The following is an 18,421-nucleotide window of genomic DNA, read 5'->3' as shown; positions in this document are numbered from 1 at the left end:
CCAGGATTCCACATATTGGCAAATAGTACCATTGTTCACCCACTAGGTGAGCCTTGTTAGAAATCACCCATAAGATAAAAGAGCTGGAAGCTGTGGGAAGGTAGAGTTTTGTATGCCTGTGGGCTGGGAATAAGCAAGTACCCCTGGTTGTGGTGGTGATGGGGGAAGAGACTGTCCTGGAACAGAGCCTCCCTGAGCATCTGGTTCCCCTTGTTGAAAGGGGCCCCAGGGAGTAATGAGTGGTCCCCTTAACAGCTCCTTCTGGCCAGCATGGTCACTATTTTGACTCCTGGCTTTGTCACCGGAAAGAGACCCACACCGGCACAGAGGCTAACCTTTCTCTTTTTGTTCCCACGCCACAATCATCTGCTAATCTATGCCACAGCCGTGCTTGCCTAATAGAAAGGAAGGCAGAAGGCCACATAAGCAAAACCGAAGAACCGGCCCGAGCCAGAAAGGCCCAAGATGGCAAAAGTCAACTCTCCTGAACCGGTTCTAGCCTGACCACGAGGGCAGCACCTGTGCCGATGAGATGGAAGTATGTGAAAGTTGCCTTTGCTTCATTACCATGCTAGGATCGCTGCCCAAATTGGAGACTTGCACTTTGCTAGGCACAACTAGTGCTGAGTGCAAGGGAGCCCAGAGGAATGCTCTTGCTCCTGCTGTTTCTGGAAATCTCCATCTCTTCCCCCAAATTCTGATGGCACACCCACCTCTTACCCCTTAAAAGTTGCGGGCTTCCCTCCCTCAAGGGGAAGGGGGCTTCAGAACAGGAGCTCTCCCCTCCTCATTCCTTGATCAACAAATAAAGTTTCTGCTCTGCTGAACCTGGTCTCATTCTATTGAGCCAGTAGCACCTAGCAAGAAAAGACCCAGTTGGGGTCCACCCAAGCAGCTGGGGATAAGAAACAGCTTTGATATCATTCTTCTCTGGGGGGAGGGAGCCCTCGAGGGAAGCCCTGCACACACATGGGGAGGGGTGTAGGAAAACAGGACAAGACTGATAGAGATCTGGGGCACGAACAGAAGGCAGGCGTCCAGCGGGTTAGATTAGGTGGGGAGTGTGGGGGACAAGCCTACGGGCTGGGCTCAGCGGCCGCCCAGAAAGGCACTAGGCCCCGGGAGAAGCCGAGACGTTGGCCCTCCCTGCTTCCTAGAGGGGCCTAGAGGCCCGGAGCGGCATGCGCGTGCGCGATACGGGCCAGCGGAGATCCCGGAAAGGGGGCAGGCGTGGGGCGGGTCGTGCAGTCCGGGGACGGAGAATCTCGCAGCTGCGGGCGCTGGTGAGCGGGGCAACAGGGGGCGTCTGGGGCTGCTGTGCGGGCGCGGGGTTCCCGGGGGGCGGCGGGTGAGGCTTGGCCTGGAGGCTGCGCCCGGGCGGGGATCTGGCCTGGGAGCCCGCCCCGCCCCGGTGAGGGCGTATCTGCCTGCGTTTCGCTGCCCCGGGCGCGAATTTGGAGTAATGGTTTCTGTGTTTTATCACTTCTCCCAATTATGCAAACAAAGCGTATTCATTACAGGTAATTAGATGACGCGGGTGAGCGTAAGAAAAGTAAAAGTAACTGCAGTCCGTTAATGTTTTTGTCTGGAGGCTTCCTGACCTTTTAAAATTTGTGCATGATTATGCAAACTCTTATACGTATATGTAAATTTTAAACTACGAAACAGGATCCTACTATTGCTTAAAAATTTTCTAGTATTGTAATAAAACAGTATTGTGATAATATATGTATAACATTTACCATATGATACATAAAAATTTGCCATGTTAACCATTTAAAGTGTATTATTTAGTAGCATTAAGTACATTCATACTGTTGCTTCTTGAAAATTATATCTTCAACTTACGGAATGCATTTGTTCCTTTATTGGTTAAAATTGATGCCAGCATTATGACACCACTGAGATATATATTTGCAAGTATAATTAAAATAAAACATTTTGTTTGCAGTTTATTTCGTATAATACACACTACATGAATCTGTAAATGCTGAGCAAGTGACGTTTGTGCAGAAAAATAGCAAATTCTTTATTAGGGTGATTGTTTCTGTTTTCAAAATAAAAGAGTAGTGTCTCTAAAATGCAGTTTTTAAACACAAGTAACAGCACTAACCTAAAACCACTCTACTGTCGTCTGACATATAGGCTTAAGAAATAAGAAAATGGTCTCCTTCCTAAGTTAAGAGTGGTGGCAAGGAAAAGAACACCATCCTCTTTCAAACTGTTTGCGGGTCTGTCACCAACCAGGGTTCTTGGCCTCCTTAATCAATAGAAATTGAGAAGGCCAGACAAGAAATTCAGGCAAGGCAGCAGGAGGGAGAGAAAACAAGTAACAGGTTCCCTTGCTTGCTCCCTGAAGGGGGGGGGTTCTTACTTGGGGTGAGGGTAGGGGTAGGTCTGGGGGTCCCAAATGAGGGATGGCTTCGGTGGTCTACCCACCCTTGGTGGTGCTGTGTGTAGGGTACATGGGCTATACTCTGCTTTTGCTCCCAGCTCCTTAGAAGTGGCAGTTGGGTTTTTTATCTTTTTGTATCTTGTTGTTCATAATTTGCCCCAGCTTTAGTCCCTTATAGTTTCTTTGTGTTTTGTTGGTGGAGATGTTTGTCCAGGTGCAGGCAGTGCAGCGAAGGGTCCCAGGTCCCAGCCTGTCTCACTTCCAAACTGAAAACGCCTTAATGTTAGGTCGCTTATTTTGCAAGGAAGTAATTTTCTTAGGGATTTCAGGGAGTTTCCATTTGTTATACTCATGTATATATGTGTGCATTTTCAGGGACTGACAGATGAGGCTGCTCTTGCATGTTGTTCTCAATGCTGAAGAAAGGCAGACAAATTTTGGTTTAAAAATAAGCCAAAAAGATGGGATTGTTTTGAAGATAAACCTCTATATGTACTTATAAGGAAGGGAAACTGACAAAAACATGAAAAATAGTAGCTATGCCAAGGTTAAGTTTTCTGTGGCTCTGGTATCCAGGAAGTATTAGTGCATGAGCATTCTATGCTGTCATTCTCCAGAGAAAAAATACAGAAAATGTAGTAAAATACAAGTCATTTTACTTTGCAATCTTCAATATTTTTAATATCAGAAACTGTCTGAAAGAGGTCCCTTAGGTGAGTCGTCATGTGCTCTAGACTGAATTTTTGAGCTTATGCTTTTCCGTCCCTGATTTTAGGCCTCTTATCCTCCTTCCTTGTTTTATTATACTACATAAGACCTGTTGCTGTCCTTATTTCATTATCTGTCTTCTCATAAGCTACTCAAGGCCGTGCTTTTTGTCTGCTTTATTCACTGCAGAGACCTTAGTGCCTAGGACATAGTAGGTGCTCAGTAAATATTTGTTAAATTAATGAAAGAGAATACAAATTGGAGATGATAAGCATTGACAGTATTCAGTGCCCTTATTGCCAAGTTAATCCATAATATCTAGACATTAATATTTCTAGATAGAAATAAACACAGTAACAACTCAGACTTCTTCAGTTTAAAAACCTTTTTATTTTGGGACTTCCCTGGTGGTCCAGTGATTAAGACTCAGTGCTCCAATGCGGGGGGCATGGGTTCAATCCCTGGACAGGGAACTAAGATCCCGCATGTTGCATGGTGTGGCAAAAAAAAAACACCAACTTTTTATTTTGACTAATTGTAGACTCACAGAGGGTGTCCGAACTTTACAGATTTCCCTTATATCTTTACCTGTTTTACCTAAAGGTAGTATCTTGCATAACCATAGTATAGTCATCAAACTTAAGAAATTTACGGGGGTCCAATACTGTTAATTAAACTGCTGATTTATTTAGGGTTCATCACTGTCTCACTAATGTTCTTTTCCTGTTCCAGGATCCAATCTAGAATCCCTCATTCCATTTAATTGTCATGTCTTCTTGTTCTCCTTCAGTCTGTGACAGTTCCTCAGTTTTACTTGTTTTTCACGATCTTGACACTTTTGAAGTATTTTATATTTGTAATTTTAGAATGACCCTCTCGATTTGGTTGTCAGATGTTCCCCTGCTTAGATTGAGGATGATGTCGATATGTCTTCTTACTAGTGATACTACTTTTGATCCAGTATTTCTGCCGTTTCATCACTGTAAAGTTGCTGTCTTTCCTTTGTAATTAGTAATTATTTTGAGGAAGACATTTTGAGACTTTGCATAGAAATACCCTTTCTCCTCAACTTTCAGCCACTAATTAGCATTTCTTGGCGGATCTTGTCTGTACCAGTTATTATTGTGATGTTCTTCTAGGTGATGTTCTATTATTGTGATGTTCTTCTAGCCTTTCATTTCTATTTTTTTCTTCTACATTTATTAACTGGAATTCTTTGTGAGGAATAGTTGTGCCTTTTCTCCCTTTCATTTATTTACTTAATTATATCAGTTACATCAGTGTGTGATGTTCAGTGTTTATTTTGGGGGTTTATTGCATGTACTGTTATTTATTTTGTGGCTTAAGTTATTCTGATTTTGGCCATTGGGAGCTCTTTCAAGTTGTCTTCTGTTTCCCCTTACATGCTTCCATCCTGTTGTGTGTCTTTCTCTGATTTTCAGGCACCACAAGTTACTCATCTTGTATTTTTACCTCCCCCAGCCCTGGAATCAACCATTTCTGCAAGGATCCCTGGTTTCATTCATTGTAGAGTGGTACTTAGAAACCAAATTTTGGGCACTAGGTTGAGCTCATTTTTTAATTGGCAAATTGGTATAAATATTATTTTAACATTTTAAATGTGTACTAGAAGCAATCTTTCTTTAAAAAAATTTTTTTAATTGAAGTATAATTGATTTACAGTGTTGCAGCAATCTCTGCTGTACAGCAGAGTGACTCAGTTAAACACATATAGACTTCTCTTTTAAAATATTCTTTTCCATTATGGTTCATCACAGGATATTGAATATATTTCCCTCTGCTCTACAGTGGGACCTTGTTGTTTATCCATCCTATATATAATCGTTTACATCTGCTAATCCCAAACTCCCAGTCCTTCCCTCCCCCAGCCCCCTCCCCCTTGGCAACTACAAGCCTGTTCTCTATGTCTCTGAGTCTGTTTCTGTTTGTAGCTAGGTTCATTTGTGCCATATATTAGATTCCACCTATAAGTGATATCATAAGATATTCATTTCTCTTTCTGACTTACTTGACTTAGTATGATAATCTCTAGTTGCATCCATGTTGCTGCAAATGGCATTATTTCGTAGAAGCAATCTTCCTTTAGGGGCAATTGCCTTAGAAACTTATTGGCTTACTATCAGTGTATAAAGTAAACCTTATGTACACTCTCACTGGGCAGGAAAAACATGAGAACAAGAGACTACTTAATGAGGATTTTAAAAGGAAATCAAAATTACATTGCATATAAGATGATAAAGCAAAATGACAGAAAGAAGAAAATGTCCCTGAAAAATGCCCACACGATTCCTTGGGATTTCCCCTGTTCTTTATGCGGGCCTCTCACTGTTGTGGCCTCTCCCGTTGTGCAGCACAGGCTCCGGATGCGCAGACCCAGTGGCCATGGCTCACGGGCCCAGCCGGTCCGTGGCATGTGGGATCCTCCCGGACCGAGGCACGAACCTGTGTCCCCTGCATCGGCAGGTGGACTCTCAACCACTGAGCCACCAGGGAAGCCCTTCCCCTGTTCTTTTGAAAGCCATTTTCATTTGGGAATGAAACTGGGCGGAGGGATGAAGCTCTGGGGGAGAAGAGCCCTGCTCCATCTCAGGTTGCTCCCCAGGCCTGGGGGCTCCCATTTGTGGTATAATCCTAACAAGTTGATGAATGAAGCTTTTCTTCTGTCCTCAGAAGCTAGTTGAGACCTGGAAGGAACCCTGAGACATTAGGATACCTAAATTTAATTGGGCAGTTTCAGCTCATTGGCCCCATCTCTTTACTATGCTGTGGGGCTTTCATTCAGACTTCGAAAAGCCCAGGAGGTCATTAACTTTTTTTTTTTTTTAAAGGAATGATTTTCTTTTTTTTTTTTTTTTAATTTTTTTTAGGTGTGTTGGGTCTTAGTTGTGACATGTGGGATCTTTGTCTCAGCATGTAGGAATTGTGGTGCACGGGCTTCTCTCTGGTTGTGGCGCTCGGGCTGCATGGCGCGTGGGCTCTCTAGTTGTGACATGTGGGCTTAGTTGCCCCGCGGCATGTGAGATCTTAGTTCCTTGACCAGGGATTGAACCATCGTCCCCTGCATTGGAAGGCGGATTCTTTAACACTGGACCACCGGGGAAGTCCCAGGAAGTCACTAACTTTTATCCATGTTCATGGTTGCAGGGGCTGGGCTCAGAGGGCTGGAATCTTTTGCCATATTCACAGACAGTTGCCCTCATTTTTCTGTTGGTCCGTCTTCTCATCACCTCTTTACAAATACTTCACTGACTTCTTCGGACATTTCTGCAGCAGCTGCTTCAGAACAGGTCAGCTTGGAGGCTTATGTTTGGTGCTGATTTCCCTGTGGGTCTCAATTTCCTGAGATAGGTCAGTGCCATTTACATTTCCCGCTGGGTGCGTTTCTTCAAAATATTTCTCTCTGGTCTCCAGTTCATTGTGTTGCGTCTCACTCCCGGATTTCTCTGCACCTGAGTGTCTTTCTCTTCCCCAGTCTTTCTGCAGGTTTGGCTGGGAAAGTCTCTCGCCTCTTTCTCTGACTCTCAGCTCCCTCCTGAGCAGCTCCCGTTGGTGCTGCTGCGGCTCAGCAAGGCTGGGGCCTGCCTCTGCCTCTCCGGAGGCACCTTTCCTCTTCAGCTTCCCCTTGTTGTGTCTTCAAGTCTCTTTTTATAGGCCTTCAATTATGTACCTTATCACTTCTCAGTTTTTCTTTGCTTTTGTTTTCTCTGTGTATTTATTTTCCTTACTCCATCCCCTTCTTTCGCAGCAAAGCTTCATTTCTCTGCCAGAACTTCAGCAGCTTCCAAAGTAGTTCTTCAATTGATTCTCCATCCCCTTGTAGCAGCACTGCAGTTTCTTTTATCCGAGTGATGACAGGCTTTCTGGTGTGAGCCTTCTTCCCATCTCAGTTTACGGTTGTCTCTATTTTGTCAGTCCTAGCAGTGCTCACTGAGTCCAGGAGACATTGCCTAGGTATTGGTTTGTAGCAAATATAGGAGATGATGGCTTCTGTTTTAATCGTGGATGAAGGTAGTGATTTTTTTAAAAATTTGCTTAACCATGGTGGGAGACAGAGGGTTCCATGCCCTCAGGGAAAGCTAGCCATCATCTGTGATTTGGTACACAGAGCCGTGGGGCCAGTTTGCAACAGGTGCCAAGGCCTGCTGTCCATATAAGTTTCATATATAGTCTGAGGTACGGGTCTAACTTCATTCTTTTGTATGAGTACATCCAGTTGTCCCAGCACCATTTGTTGAAAAGTCTCTTTCGCCTTTAAGTGGTCTTGGGATTTCCGTCAAAAATATGTATACCGTAGATGTATCGGTTTACTTCTGGACTCTTAATCTATTTCACTGATATATGTCTATCCTTATGCCAGTATCACACTGTCTTGATGAGTGCTGCTTTGTCAAATGTTTTGAAATTGTGAAGTGTGAATCCTTCAACTTTTTTTTTTTTCTTTTTTTTTTGGCTGTGCCGTGCAGCTTGTGGGATCTTATTTCCCTGACCAGGGATTGAACCCAGGCCATGGCAGTGAAAGTGCCAAGTCCTAACCACTGGACCGCCAGGGAATTCCCTCAGCTTATTTTTATTCTTCAAGTTTCTTTTGCCTTGTACTGGAACTCTTGAATTTTCAGTGAATTTTATTATCAGCTTGTCAGTTTCTGCAAAGGAACCAACTGGGTTTCTGAAAGGGATTGTGTTGAATCTGAATATCAATTTGGGGAATATCTGTTAGATGTGGGTTTAGATAAAAGAGTGTAAATTAAAGGTTTTGACTGATGTCTGGAATCATTAACAAAACGTGGGAAGATAGGAAATGAAGATAGTAAGAAGATGCGTTTTTGACACTGAGTTTATGCTACTGTGGAACACCAGGTGAAATGTTCAGTAGGCAATTAGAGCTTGTATTAAATGTGGAGGAGAGAACAAGGAACTGTGAGAGCAGCATTAGAGAATGAGATTTCTGAGAGACGGAAAGGAGAACCTCTGAGACCTGAACGCCTGCCGTGTCCGTGATGAGAGGGCAGGTGAAGGAAGAGAAGCCAGGGAATGAGGGGCAGAGAGGTGAGGGGGAGGCCAGGCAGGCTGCTGCTGGGGAAGCCATGGGAGAGAAGGTGGTCAGAAGTGTAGCTTCCTTCCGAGAGTGGGAGAGAGAGGGCTGGAAGGAACCGCCAGTTCGGTTTGAACAGGGACCTTCTTGCCTTCAGGAAAAGTTCACAGCTCACAAAGGACAATGCCTTTATGGAACAGGGATGAGGGTCCGTGTGTGTGGAGCTACCTGGGTTCTCCTGAATCCACTTGCTGGGATACAGACCTCATTGGAGCCAAGAGCAGGGCTGGTCCCACTCAGAGCTTTCTTTCCTCCCTCAGCTCAGCATGCTTCCCCGGTGCCTGCCCTTCCCCAAGTGGGGAACGTAGGAGACCAAGCAGCGGCAACTGTGCTCCGGATGGTCAGGCCCCAGGTGAGCTTCCTGAGTTCCAAGTCTGTGGCCCAGGAATAGCTAGAGCTCATCTCCGGGCCTCTGGCCCATTCTGAGTCTGCTCCTGTGGCTTCCCCGCCTAACTGCTTCCCCTGGAGCTGCTTCCGTCCACTGAGTTCATTGACTGTATCTTGCCCTGGACTTCTCCTTTTATTAATGTGTCCTTTCAGCTTCCCACCCTCCCCCCACCCCTTTTGCCACCAGGGCCCCGACCCTGTGCTCTCAGTGCCCCTAATGACTCAGTCCCTCAGACTGGGAATGTCCCTGAGCAGTAGAAACGTGTCATTCCAGGAGGCTGCAGTGTTCGAGTTCCTGTCTGTGGACTATACTCAGCAAAAGTGGAAAGGTCTGGCACTCAGCCAGAGAGCCCTGTACTGGAACATCATGCTGGAAAATTGCTGCAGCCTGGCCTCACTGGGTAGTGACTCTGTTCCCCGGTACTTAGAGTCTGTCTTCTTTACACTTTCTTTGGTATATTCATTTTCTTTTTTAACTTTTTATGATGAAAATATAAAAAGACAAAGAGAGAGAATAGTATAATGAACCCCTCTCCATCATCACCCACTTTAATAGTTATTAACATTCTCCTTATTATTAACTGAGCTGGGCCAGTTTATTAGAGTTTGTAGTTGGAAGGAGTAGAGTGCCATTCAGTTATTGTAAGTGATGAGCTAAGTTACTTACAGTAAGACTAAAGGAATGGAAGCCCTGAACAGACTGACCAGCTAGACCAGACTTCGGGAAACGAAGCCTTGTGGGGACCTGGGAACCTGGGAACCTCAGCAGTGGAAGTGAAAGGATTTTTACACCAGTGTCGTAAGACAGCTCTGCCCTGCGTATCCGTTTGCTCCTCCCACTAATACCCATTCTCTTTATTTATTCTGAATCTTTTTTCCCCTTCCGAGCTCCTTCTTAATTAGACTTTGTTTCCTCCTATATTCTGCTTGCTGTGGCTTCTGATGGTTGCCTACTCTCCATGCATCATTTCAGCTTGAGCTCTTGTAATTTCCTTAGTTTTTCCATCCTTCCGTTTAGAATTTATGTAAAAAGGGACTCCAAGGATGGTTCAGCCATTAAATATCATCTTTGTTTGAGCAGTACTTTGGCCCAGGGCACGCAGAGGCTGATGACTAATCTACAGATAAGCTACACTGGGGTCTAGTGCTTGGCCCTGTTCCAATCACCTGTTGTCCATCATGGGATGAGCTGGGTTGCTTGGCACAAAGCATGGTTGCCTCAGCTTCCCCTTCAGAAAGACAGGGGCAGGGCTGCTTCCTGGAAGGGGCTGTTGTCAGGGCACGTTCTGGGGTTGACCGGTCTAGGGCAGTAGCCTACTCTGGAGAGGGTGAGCTTAGAATCAATGAACCAAATATCTTTAACTTTCCGTATGCTAAGGTGGTATGATGGCTTGCGGCCTTGGTTAAGATGTGATTGAAAGGAACCAATATTTCTGTGTTTAGGTATGACCGTGATTGCTCTGCCTTCTCCCAACTTTTGTATTCAAAAAATCTAGAATTCAAAAGCAGATACTCAGCTGGTCAGTCTCATTATGACTCCAGATTATCAAGATACAAAACATGTATTTTGATTTACGTTTCAAATTATAAAAATTAATTTTTATAGGAGTGTCTACTGACACCTACCAGTCCAGTGCTCCAGGGACTAGGGGGTACCCAATTTTACAGCTTTGCTTTCCCCTTCAATACTTTTCCCCAGTATTTCTCTACCCATGACTTCTTCAAATCTTGTCACTGTCCTGTTATACCAGAATCACTTCTTTATGTACACTTTTTCCTAATCACATCCTCATAATATAAATTTGCTTTCTACTCTCAGGTTTGCCCACATTGTTTCTCATATTTGTTTTGAGGTATTTGCCACCACTCTCTCTCCCCAACATCTTTGCTGAGAAGTGTGGAACCATACAATGTCATGGTTGGAAAGGACCTTAGGGTTCCTCATTTTACTAAGGAGACATCACATCTAAGTGACTTCTGGAAGATCACACCGTGCTTTACAGTCTGGTCTCTTGCCTTTCAACTGGCCTATTCACCTGGCTGTGCTGGCTCAGCATCCCTCTGTCCTGAGGGCTGTTCTTCCGCCCTCCTCCACTGACCAGCTTCCCTTCTTTGTTTTTCTGTCCATGAAGAAAAATTTGAGCCATTTCCCATTTTCTCTCCTGTTATTTATTTATTTTTGCGGTACACGGGCCTCTCACTGTTGTGGCCTCTCCCGTTGCGGAGCACAGGCTCCGGACACGCAGGCTCAGTGGCCATGGCTCACGGGCCCAGCCGCTCCGCGGCATGTGGGATCTTCCCAGACCGGGGCATGAACCCGCATCCCCTGCATCGGCCACCAGGGAAGCCCTCTCCTGTTCTTAATGTGTCTCCTCATTCCTTACGTGTAATGTGAAGTTTTTTCAAGTACATAGACTCCTGATGATTCTCTTTCTTCAGTAGGACAAGAAATGAGTGAAAGTTGTTTTCTTCTTTCTTTTGGCAGCAGGTGAGAACAGGATGGAGAGTTCAGAGTTGCCTCCAAAGCAGGAACTTTCTAAAGTTTTGAAGTCATCTGATAGAACCTCAGTAGTACTCTGTGGAATGATTCCAGGAGAACCAGAAGCTGGAGATGCCTGTGAAGAGGCTCTAGAGAAGCTAGAAGTTCAACCCTCAGGTGAAGAAGGGACCAGACTGGAAAGGGATTTCTTGGAAATAACAGAGGAAGATAAAAATAAATCCACAAAAGATGGGTGTGATGAATATAAGGAACTTGGGGGACATCCAGACCTGTCCTCCAGTCCTGCAGAACATCAAGGAGTTCTGAAGGGGCAGAAATTCTATCGATGTGATGAATGTGGCAAAGCTTTTAATTGGAGTTCTCACCTCATTGGGCATCAGAGAATCCACACTGGGGAGAAACCCTATGAGTGCAATGAGTGTGGCAAGACCTTCAGGCAGACCTCTCAGCTTATAGTCCATCTCAGAATCCACACAGGGGAAAAGCCCTATGAATGCAGTGACTGTGGTAAGACCTATCGCCACAGCTCCCATCTCATTCAACACCAGAGACTCCATACTGGGGAGAAACCGTATAAATGTATTGAATGTGGAAAAGCTTTCAATGAGAGTTCCAAACTCTTTGACCATCAGAGAACCCATACTGGGGAGAAACCATATGAATGCAATGAATGTGGAGCAGTCTTTAGTCGGAGTAAAAGCCTTGTCCGCCATCAGGTACTTCACACTGGTGAGAAACCTTACAAGTGTAATGAGTGTGGGAAAGCTTTCTGTTCTAACAGAAATCTTATTGACCATCAGAGAATCCACACTGGGGAGAAGCCTTATGAATGTAATGAATGTGGCAAGGCGTTCAGTCGAAGTAAATGTCTTATTCGACATCAGAGCCTCCACACTGGGGAAAAACCATTCAAATGCAGTGAGTGTAGGAAAGCCTTTAATCAGATCTCTCAACTTGCTGACCATGAGCGAATTCATACTGGAGAAAAACCCTTTGAATGTAATGAGTGTGGTAAGGCATTCAGTCTGAGTAAATGTCTCATTCGACATCAGAGACTTCACACGGGTGAAAAGCCCTATAAATGCAATGAGTGTGGAAAATCCTTCAATCAAAACTCATACCTCATTATTCATCAGAGAATTCACACTGGTGAGAAACCTTATGAATGTAATGAATGTGGGAAGGTCTTCAGTCATAATTCTAGCCTTATGGTACATCAGAGAACCCATACTGGGGAGAAACCATATAAGTGCAAAGATTGTGAGAAAGCTTTTCGTGACAGCTCACAACTCACTGTGCACCAAAGAGTTCACACTGGAGAGAAACCCTATGAATGTATTGAATGTGGGAAAGCCTTCAGTCAGCGTTCTACTTTCAATCACCACCAGCGAACTCACACTGGAGAAAAGCAGTCAGGTCTGGCTCGGTCTGTTTTTTAAGATGTGATTCTCTAAGACAGCAAGGAACTCTGAGTTAAGGTTTCTATAGAAGAAGTATGCTCACCCTGGTCTCCTCTTGGAACCACTAATCAAAGTGGATCATTCCCTAAATGCTCCCTGGTGGTCAGGAAGGTGAGAGAGTGGGAGTAACAGTACCATCCTTCCCCACTAAGGACTACACATTTCATGTGCTTGTAGGTTTCCTTTTTCTTCACCTTTTTTTTTTTTGGCCACGCCATGCGGCTTGTGGGGGAGCTTTCCCGACCAGGGATCAAACCCGCGCCCTCAGCAGTGAAAGCAAGGAGTCCTAACCAGTGGACCACCAGGGAATTCCCTTCTTTCACTTTTAAAAAAAATTAAAATCTATCTTGTTTCTTAATTATTTGTCCCACAATTATATTCTTAAGGAAAGAGATATTTCCTTATTCTATTCCACCTCCTCCATTTTACCATTTATATAAAGTCATTCTCCAAGACTCTGAGTCATACTTTCTACCTCTTGAATGTGGCCCTTTTAAAACTACTTTAATCTAGACTCTCATCACTTGTGTTCTCTACCTAGAAAAGCTTTTCTTCCTGTTGGCCAATCTGTGTCCCTTGAACCTTTAAGATCTAGGTCATCTCTGAAGGACTTTCTTCTTAAAATGCTCCTTTTTTCCTCCTAACCTGTTGATTGACCTCAGTGTTTTGAATTAACCTGTGCTGTAATTTGCAATTGTTATATAATTGCCTTGTCAATTCTCAACCTAATGCCCCTTTGTGTCCTTTTATACTAACTTCATGTAGGCTTTCAGGTTGTGTATAGTATCTATTTCTTTTAGCATATAGATAATACTTTGCATATTCTAGTTGTTAAATAGCTTTTAAAAACTCGCCTCTCCAACTGAACCATGCTTAAAGTGGGCATGAACTCCCCTTTCACCACCAGACCTAAAATTTCTAAAGATGGGTATCATAGGATATCAAATACAAAGGCCTCATTCATATCTTCTCCTTGTGTCCTTTAGAGTCTTACTACTGTTACCTCAGCCTCAGAGAGTTAATGGATTTGTGTTTGAGTGTGTGCAGGTGTGTGCGTATATGTATGTATCTAGGTATTGGAGGCAGCTGTCATGTTCCAGTGATAATGTACTTTGCCATGAACACAGACTCCGGTTCTGTACTAGCTTTCTCCACCCTGCTGTCTAAGTACAAGAACAGCATCGAAGTTTACTGCAAAGAAGACTCAACTTCCATGGCAATTTCAGTTCCTAGCATTCTTGGATGATTGGAATGAACAGTAATGAAGTTTGTGACAAAATAATAGAGTCAAACCATTCTGATTTCCTTACCAACTAGTTCTAGATGCCTGCAACTGTCATCTGATTTTTAGGTGAGAGGTGTACGCTTAATTATTGTGATTATCTTCTGGGCCAACTTTCATACCTCAAAGGCATAAGAAAATCTCTTCAGGGGATTTCCTCTTCTACAGTCATGTATCAGACACAAGTTTTTCTTTCCATCCTTGTAGTAGGGCCTCAATGCTAGGGGATCTTTGTCCCTGGTAGCTACCCTCTTCCTCTTAGCAATATGACAGGATAAGCAGTGTGGCAGAGGAGGAGGAGGTTAGAGGGGCAATGTCAGGCACATAACCTAGAGGAGAGAGATTATTGTGAGCTGTGATTTATGTCTCCGAGACAGTGGAGAAGAAGGGGAAGAGAGTTGAGGCTCAAGAAAATAAGAATTAGGGGCTTCCCCGGTGGCGCAGTGGTTGAGAGTCCGCCTGCCAATGCAGGGGACACGGGTTCGTGCCCCGGTCCGGGAAGATCCCACATGCCGTGGAGCGGCTGGGCCCGTGAGCCATGGCCGCTGAGCCTGCGCGCCCGGAGCCTGGCTGGGCCCGAGAGCCATGGCCACTGAGACTGTGCGTCCGGAGCCTGTGCTCCGCAACGGGAGAGGCCACAACAGTGAGAGGCCCGTGTACCGCAAAAAAAAAACAAAAAAAGAAAATAAGAATTAGATATGATTCTGGGTGAGGCATCTCAGAAAATGTTAGAGTGTTTATTAGGAGCCTAAAAAATTACTGAACCGAGGACAGAACTGGAAATTTGCCATTTGTGAATATTTTAAATTTCTGTTATAGCTATATTTTTGGTGTTTATTTTCATTTTTTTAAACCGATAGGACTTTCTTTTTAAAAATATTTTACTTTGGAAGCTCCCAGATTCCAGGGGAGAGCCTAACCCCATATGAACACACGGGTCCAGCCCTCTACTCTGATTTCAACATGACTGGTTATGTCTTTAGTAGAGAACCCTCTGTCGAGTATTGTAATTTTTTATCTTCTGGTTCTGCTCATACCGTACCACACTAAGTCTCTGGAGGGAGGGGTCCAGCACTGTTCATAACCCTGTTAGCTGACCACCACCCGTCCGGGTTAGGTGCTAAGTAGCAGTGAATATCCTTACTTGCTAGAAAAGCACTCAGGCTCTTGGTTGGAGGAAAAGAGGCTACGTTTAAAAGCCACACCTCAATTTCTACTGGTTATTGCTAGTGTTTTAATAATTAGTGATTTTAAAAAAAATTTTACTTGGATCCAATTACCTTGCTAGCTTAGTTTTGGTTTGAAGAGTTTTTCAGTTTCATTTCCTAGCTTTTCTAGGTATACAATAAGTAACGATTAGTGTTCTCTTAATTCTAATCTGTATGCCACTTATGTCGTGCATGAGCGCAAATATTTTTAAAATGTTGAATACTGAATAACAGGCGTTCAGTGTCTTGTTCCTAACTTTCAGGAGAAAGGTTTTTTAGGATTTCACAGTTTTATATGGCGTTCACCCTCATTGTTTGTGATAAATATTCTACTCTGTTTGGGAAGTTTTCTTCTATTCCTATTTTTAGAAGAAGCAATATGTTATAGTGGTAAAGAGCACAGATTTTGTGCCTGGAAGCCTAGGTTCAAATCCTGCCTCCACCACTTTCTTTAGGTGTGTGATCCTGGGCAAGTTGCTTTGCCTCCTTTTGTCTTCCATGTGTAAAATGGAGCTACCTCATAGGGCCTTGAGGATAAAATCAGTTCGTAAGTGTAACGCACTTGAAACAATACTTGGCATGTAGTATACCCTATAGCAAATTATTATTATACTTAAGTTTTTATTAGGAATGGATGCTAAGTTCTGTCCGACTTTTAAAAATCTGTTGGTGTAATGTTATGGTTTTATCATTCTTTTCAGAATCGATTTTGCTGACAAGTTTCCAAATGAAATTTCCTTGTGTTCCTGGAATAAAATCCATTTTTTTGTGGTGATTTTATTTTAATTTTTAAGTACAGAACTAGATTCAATTTGCTTTGCAAAATGAATTTGGAAGTTTTGTTTTATTCTCTTATTACCTGGAAGAGTTTGCATAATGAGGGGATTATTCTTTGAAGCATAAAAATAACTGGGCCTGATCCCTTTTTGGGAGGAAGGGGATTGGGAGGGACATATCTTTAGCAGCTGTCTTAGTTTGGGTTGCTATAACAAAATACCACAGACTGGGTGGCTTAAACAACAGACATTTATTCCTTACAGTTCTGGAGGCTGGGAAGTCCAAGATCAAGTTGCCAACATGGTCAGGTTCTGGTAAGGATCCTTCGAGTCTTGGCTGCCATCATCTTCTTGCTATAGCCTCACATTGTAAAGAAAGAGAGCAGCTCTCTGTCTCTTCCTCTTCTAATAAGGACATTACTTCCATCATGAATGCCCTACCCACATAAACTAATCTAACCCCAGTTACTTCCCAAAGGCCCAACTCTACCTACCATCACCCTGGGGATTAGGCTTCAATATATGAATTTCAAGGAAACAAACATTTGGTCCATAAATTCTGAGTCCAGCTTCCCAAAATTCATGTCCTTCTCATTTGCAAAATAAGTTAATTCCATCCCAACAGCCCCAAAGTCTTAATTCAGCACTCCTAATGGAAAGGCTGAAGTCCACAAATTCTCATCTAAATCACATATGGGTGAGATTTGAGCTACGATTCATCCTGAGGCAGAGTTCCTCTCCGGCTGTGAACCTGTGAAACCAGACAGATTATGTGCTTCCCAAATACAGTACTGGGGGCTTCCCTGGTGGCGCAGTGGTTGGGAGTCTGCCTGCCGATGCAGGGGATGCGGGGTTCATGCCCCAGTCCGGGAGGATCCCACATGCTGCGGAGCGGCTGGACCCGTGGGCCATGGCCGCTGGGCCTGCGCGTCCGGAGCCTGTGCTCCGTCACCGGAGAGGCCACAACAGTGAGAGGCCCGCGTACCGCAAAAAAAACAAAAAAAAAAACAAAAAAAAAAAACAAAATACAGTGCTGGGACAGTTATAGGATCAACATTGTATGTTGAAAAAACCTGCAGTTCTTCCCTCCTGTGTCACCTGCACTACTCAGAACGTTTCAGTTCTTACACTTGAGGTCACCAGATGTGTGGGTGGCTTCCCCCACACTAATTCTCTGCAACACCAGCTGGGTGTCCTACTATTTAACTCAATTCTGACACTACGTGGAAATAGATCGCACAGCTTAAGGGCTTAGTCTCATAAGACTCACACACACCTCATCCCCCCACCCCCACCAACTTTAGATACTAGTTCTAAGCCCAAGTTATCACCTGTGTTACTGACCAACCAGCTATAGATGAGAGGTTCCAACAGCCCCCTCTTTGGGTTTAGTTTGCTAGAGTGGCTCACAAAACTCAGGAAAACAGTTTCCTTACATTTACCGGTTTATTATAAAGGAATATGATAAAGGATACATATGAATAGCCAGATGAAGAGATACATAGGGGAAGGGCTGGGAAGGTCTTGAGCGCAAGAGCTTCTGTCCCTGTGGAGTCAGGATGTGTCACCCACTGGGGAGCTCTCTGAACCTGGTTCTATTGGGATTATTATGGAGGCTTCGTCGTGTAGGCATGGTCAATTATTAAGTCCATTCCCAGCCCTTCTCTCTTATCAGGAGAACGGGACTGGGGGAAGGGGGCTGAAAATTCCAAGCTCTGAATCATGGCGTGGTCTTTCTGGTGACCAGCTCTCATCCAGGAGCTCACCCAGAGTTGCTTTATTAGAATAAAAGATGCTCCTATCACTTAGGAAATTACAAAGGTTTCAGGACCCCTGTGTCAAGAACCAGGGTCAAAGACCAAATATTAGAACAAAAGATGCTCCTAGAGCTCTTATAACTTAGAAAATTCCAAGGGTTTCAGGGGCTCTGTGCCAGGAACTGGGGGCAGAGACCATTGTAATCTCACACATTCCAATTCCAAAAAGGAGAAATCAGAAGGAAGAAAGTGTGCTAGGGCCTGAGCAAGTCCAAAACTTAGCAAAGCAAGTTACATGAGATCTTAAGGCTCAAGAATAACTTTTTGGTCGGTCCTCTGCCCTCCAGGACCACTGGGGTGATGGTCCCACCTTCTGGATGCTCTGGGGAGCATCCAGAGCTCAGATGGAGTCAGAGCTCCAGGGGAGTCTATCCCAAGGCTCTGGGTGGCTCTGCCCCCATGGCTTCTGTGGAAGCTGTCTGGTCTGTTTGAAACCGAGGTGGTAAACCCTGATCATCTCTGAATCACCTTCAGGTTTATTCTTCCTTTGTCTTGAAGAATAAGCACACTTTTGCAATCTGTCTTCATTTCTCGTTTTAGGACTTCAGATGCAGTCAAATTGGAGGTTAGGGCTTCAACATGTTAATTTAGGGGGGACACAATTTAGTCCATAGCAATACCTCAATTCCCCTGCAATACATTGCCAGTGGTCGGCCTAGATCTGCAGCAAGCCCAGTTATCCCCAGAACTACTTTTCATCCACTGTGTTGACATGCTCATTGCTGGCCTGACCAAGAAACACCTTGACCAGTCCGTACATAAGGTTGTAGATCTT

At 44.2% G+C, this 18,421-nt stretch overlaps 2 protein-coding genes across 3 annotated transcripts in view; both read left to right on the top strand.

Annotated features, from left to right (window-relative positions):
- The first annotated feature begins 1,206 nt into the window (after positions 1-1,206).
- Positions 1,207-18,421, top strand: part of ZNF445 (zinc finger protein 445) — a 64,218-nt gene continuing 47,003 nt past the window's right edge. Inside the window, exon 1 of the mRNA XM_030830220.2 lies at positions 1,207-1,283. The gene's annotated coding sequence lies outside the window, so the exon portion shown is untranslated. The remainder of the gene's footprint in view (positions 1,284-18,421) is intronic.
- On the top strand, positions 1,212-15,797 carry LOC115838921 (zinc finger protein with KRAB and SCAN domains 7). 2 transcript variants are annotated; one of them, XM_070046667.1, is made up of 3 exons: positions 8,229-8,568; positions 8,878-9,004; positions 11,089-15,797. In XM_070046667.1, exons 1-3 carry the CDS (start codon positions 8,359-8,361, stop codon positions 12,540-12,542), a joined length of 1,791 nt encoding a protein of 596 aa, XP_069902768.1. In that variant the 5' UTR covers positions 8,229-8,358; the 3' UTR covers positions 12,543-15,797. The 2 variants fall into 2 exon arrangements, with proteins under 2 accessions (XP_069902767.1, XP_069902768.1); XM_070046666.1 differs by lacking the exons at positions 8,229-8,568; positions 8,878-9,004 and adding an exon at positions 1,212-1,283.

The sequence above is a fragment of the Globicephala melas genome, chromosome 11 (genome assembly GCF_963455315.2).
Source record: "Globicephala melas chromosome 11, mGloMel1.2, whole genome shotgun sequence".
In the NCBI taxonomy this organism is placed as follows: domain Eukaryota; kingdom Metazoa; phylum Chordata; class Mammalia; order Artiodactyla; family Delphinidae; genus Globicephala; species Globicephala melas.
This window is presented reverse-complemented; position numbering and strand designations above follow the sequence as displayed.